This window comes from Montipora foliosa, chromosome 14 (genome assembly GCF_036669935.1).
Source record: "Montipora foliosa isolate CH-2021 chromosome 14, ASM3666993v2, whole genome shotgun sequence".
Classification (NCBI taxonomy): Eukaryota; Metazoa; Cnidaria; class Anthozoa; order Scleractinia; family Acroporidae; genus Montipora; species Montipora foliosa.
This window is the reverse complement of record NC_090882.1, coordinates 4,090,534-4,094,320: the sequence shown is the minus strand read 5'-3', so window position 1 is coordinate 4,094,320 and position 3,787 is coordinate 4,090,534. Positions and strand designations below refer to the sequence as shown.

Here is a 3,787-nt window from a genome sequence, read left to right as displayed (position 1 = left end):
TCATCGACTTTTTTCCCCGAAGAGAGAAAGTTGACGAGCCAGTTTTGATGACCGAGGCATTCTTAAAATAACCAGAAAGCAAATTCAATAGATCAAAATATTTGCTAAAACTGGTTAAAAGTGCCGAGCAACGCGAGAAGTTTGAGTTTATTTGCTGTGGCGTAGTTACTAGGCTGACCGGTCAGCTTTGAGTTTGGTCCACTGTTAGTACATTGCTGTACATGGATATACATGGTTATGTATGGCTGTACATGGGGATACATGAACATACATGGTTATACATGGACATAAATAAATATACGTGGCTATGCTGACAAATAATTTATTCTCTTTAGACCTATGATACACTTTAATAACCCTACTTAGAGTACATATCGCACTGTTCAGTGTGAATACTCATTTGTTCACTTCACAAGTGTCTTAACTGAGAAGTTAGCAGCCTAACTCGTACATTCTGCAATTTGTCTGTAGGCGGCGTTAAGCATTCTTCAAAATTTCTAACATTCATGCCTTACAATAAAACAAATTCGTCACTGCAGTGGAAATTTAAAATGACAATTTTTCCTTGTGGAAACATCTACAGCATTCGTTGCCGCGTAGCTATTCTGGTAGTACTTTTCATCGTCTTCTTCTATGGCTTCTATGGTCATTTAGTTCATTTTGCACAATTTTCGTTTTTGAAGATAATTTCGCGAATGCCAGGAAGTTATTCTAGGGAAAATAAGCTTACTTACGGAATCATGTTTGATGCTGGAAGCACTGGCAGCAGAATACATGTATTTTCATTCACAAGAGCCAAAGGTAAGGACTTAAACTTTTCGAGTTGTTCCAGGCAATTTACCCCAGTTATACTGCCGCTAATCGCAGTTCTTGTGACCACAAACTATAGTTTATCTAGTATGGTGTTTCACATGGTTTTGGGCGCGCGCTAACCTCGCGTCGCACTTGTGTTTTTGCTGCAACACTCTAGCTTGAGCATGCATGAATGTCATTATCAACTCAGTTTAACTTACGAGAAACATTAACGACTAAGCATTATTACAATAGTTTGCTGTAACCAATATAGGATACTTTACTTTATTTATAGTGAAAAAAAAAAAAGATTCAACATGCAAACACGTATGCTGTTGGGATCTAAGGAAACAGGAATGAACTTTCCTAGCATTGTAGGCTACCAAAGAAATCTAATGACAAGCAAATAGTAAGGGAAGGGGGCTGCAGAGAGGAAGGGGATGGGTGTTGTTTTCTCCAAAACCTCTACCCCTCCCCTCAGACTTCCATGATCCATACCAAAACCCAGCACCACCCCACCTTCCGGCCGCCATCTCTCCTTGGCCTTTCTCTCTCTTGTATTTGCATCTCTCTTGCCTCCTTCTTTCTACCCAGTTTTTTTGTTATATTTTTTCCTTGTTCCCCATTTCCCACTCTAGCTCCTCCTTTTTGTGCCTCTCTTTCTTCATCTTTCCATCTATATCCCCCTGTTACCCCTCTCTTTGCTTCTACCTTCTACCTTTAGATATTTATGTATAATTTCTTGTATTTATAACTTAAAAATGCGCATCTGATCATAGTCATGTTAAGATGCGCACTAGAAATGAATAAATTATATATTATAATAAATTATGATTACCTTCCCCCATTTTGCCCCTCATCTCTTCTGCCTGCTCTTCCTCCTCCCCTATCTTGCCTCTCCCTCCTCTCTCCGACAACCGCTAACCCCTCTCCTGTCCTATTCCTTTAGGATGGTTTTACTTCCCATTATCAGAGACTGAGTAGCAAGCACTGTTTTAGGGTACACAAGAGACAAAAACAGGTGCAAAGAGCTTTTCAAAATCTTGCTGCTTTTTTACTTGAGAAATTGCCAGGAATAAATTCAGTCATTATTGGTGCACTCAAGCTTTTAATGAACAAATTTCAACTTATATGTAGACCATCCTCCTAAGAATCTTGATTACCTATTGAGTGAGAGTGGTAATTAATTTTGATCGTTTATTTAATCAGATGGATTGTTAGAACTCACAGAAGAACACTTTTATCAAGTTAAACCTGGTCTTTCAGATTATGCTAATAACCCTAAACAGGTTAGTACAAAGAAAAAACTATTTATTATTGTACATCTTCTGGAAGACATTACTACATGTATTTGGTCATCTACCATTAATTTTGTAAGCCAGAAAGTGTGTGTGCTAAAATATCTAGAAGAGTCCAGAACATAAAAATATTATTTCCTTCAGAAAATTGTTGTGGGTTGTATTGTGTAGGCAATACCTTTTCAGATGTTTAAAAATAAAAACCAGGATCACATCTGCTTAGAATAAACAAAGATAAAGTGCCTCCCAGCCTCCCCCGCGGACCTTCTTGGGGCTTCGTCATGCGTTGATCCCCCTCTAACATCTGCTGAAACGAAAAACCACTTCCATTCGTGGATTATGGACCAATCAGAGGTCGTTTAATAGTGGGCAAACAGCCGTTGAACTAAAGTGGCTTTTTGTTTCAAGAGACGTTCGTGGGGGTCATGTGATGAAGCCCTAAGAACGTCTGTGTGGAAGGCTGAGTGCCTCCTTGCTTTGGGATCGGCAAATAGTTGGAAGTCTGGATTAAACAGTGACAAACCATCAGCTTTAATGATCAATAACTGTCATACTAAAGAAACCACACACTGTTTTACAGTGTTTTGTAATATGGTGTGAGTAACTGAAGGAAAATGAATCAATAAGGCGTCAGGAAATTTAAATTACTGACAGTTTTGTGCGCCATCTTGAAATGCCAGATTTCTTCATCCGTGCATACTTTCACTTTTTTCCTCTTTTTAGGGAGCTCATTCAATAGCAGGCTTACTCAAGAAGTCAGAAGAAATAATACCTAAAGAACAATGGAAGTTGACTCCTGTTTCTCTCAAAGCAACTGCTGGCTTAAGATTGTTACCACAAAACTCTTCTAAGCAATTGCTAACAGAGGTGAATAGTGTCTCCCCCATGTGTCATACTTTTTTTCAACTCCTAGTACCTGATGTAAGTTTATTAGGACCATAACAAAATATTAATTCTTTTGTAAAAGGATAAGGTGGCTCTCTAGCTCCATCAACAATTATTGTATCATAATTTGTCAGTGGCGGGCCCCAGTTGTTCAAACGATGGATAGCACTATCCACCAGATAAATCACTATCCAGCGGATGAACACTAGTTAAGCCGATTGAGTTATCCAGTGGATAGTGAGTCATCTGGCGGATAGCGCTATCAATCCTTTGAACATCTGGGGCCAGATCAATAATTGTTATTTGCCTGAGCCGAAGGCTGAGGCAAATAATTGATCAATTGTGCAAATACTGTAAATTGATAATTGAGGGGCCAGCTAATTTTTTGTAATACTAAATATTTTTACTGAATCTTGGATTTGGCAAGAAAAAAATTATTGTTATGGAATATAAATTATTATTTTTATTTATAATAACTTTTGTCTTGTAGGTGGATAGATTATTTAAAGATTCTCCATTTTTCATTCCTGATCAAAATACTGTTAGCATCATGGATGGACCAGACGAAGGATTATTTGCGTGGATTACTGTCAATTTCCTTTTAGGTTAATAACATTTTATTTTAAAAATATTTATATTTAGTATACACTAAAACAGTTGATAGCGTTGAACTTGCACGCTGTTTGGCTACTCAAACTCCGGATATCCTTTGCTATTCACCTCCAAGCAATTTGAGCGAAAATTGTGCCCCGAAAATGTTGTATTCTTTGCAGGAATATACTAAAACAACTATTCACCTCAGTTACAGAGCC

General features: G+C 37.9%; 1 protein-coding gene across 2 annotated transcripts in view; it reads left to right on the top strand.

Moving 5' to 3' along the window:
* The first annotated feature begins 396 nt into the window (after nucleotides 1-396).
* Nucleotides 397-3,787, top strand: part of LOC137985300 (ectonucleoside triphosphate diphosphohydrolase 5-like) — a 19,417-nt gene continuing 16,026 nt past the window's right edge. For both annotated transcript variants that reach the window (XM_068832879.1, XM_068832878.1), the window contains exons 1-4: nucleotides 397-801; nucleotides 2,002-2,081; nucleotides 2,814-2,957; nucleotides 3,466-3,580. In XM_068832879.1, the coding sequence (XP_068688980.1) occupies nucleotides 507-801; nucleotides 2,002-2,081; nucleotides 2,814-2,957; nucleotides 3,466-3,580 (634 nt within the window). In that variant the 5' untranslated portion in view covers nucleotides 397-506. The remainder of the gene's footprint in view (nucleotides 802-2,001; nucleotides 2,082-2,813; nucleotides 2,958-3,465; nucleotides 3,581-3,787) is intronic.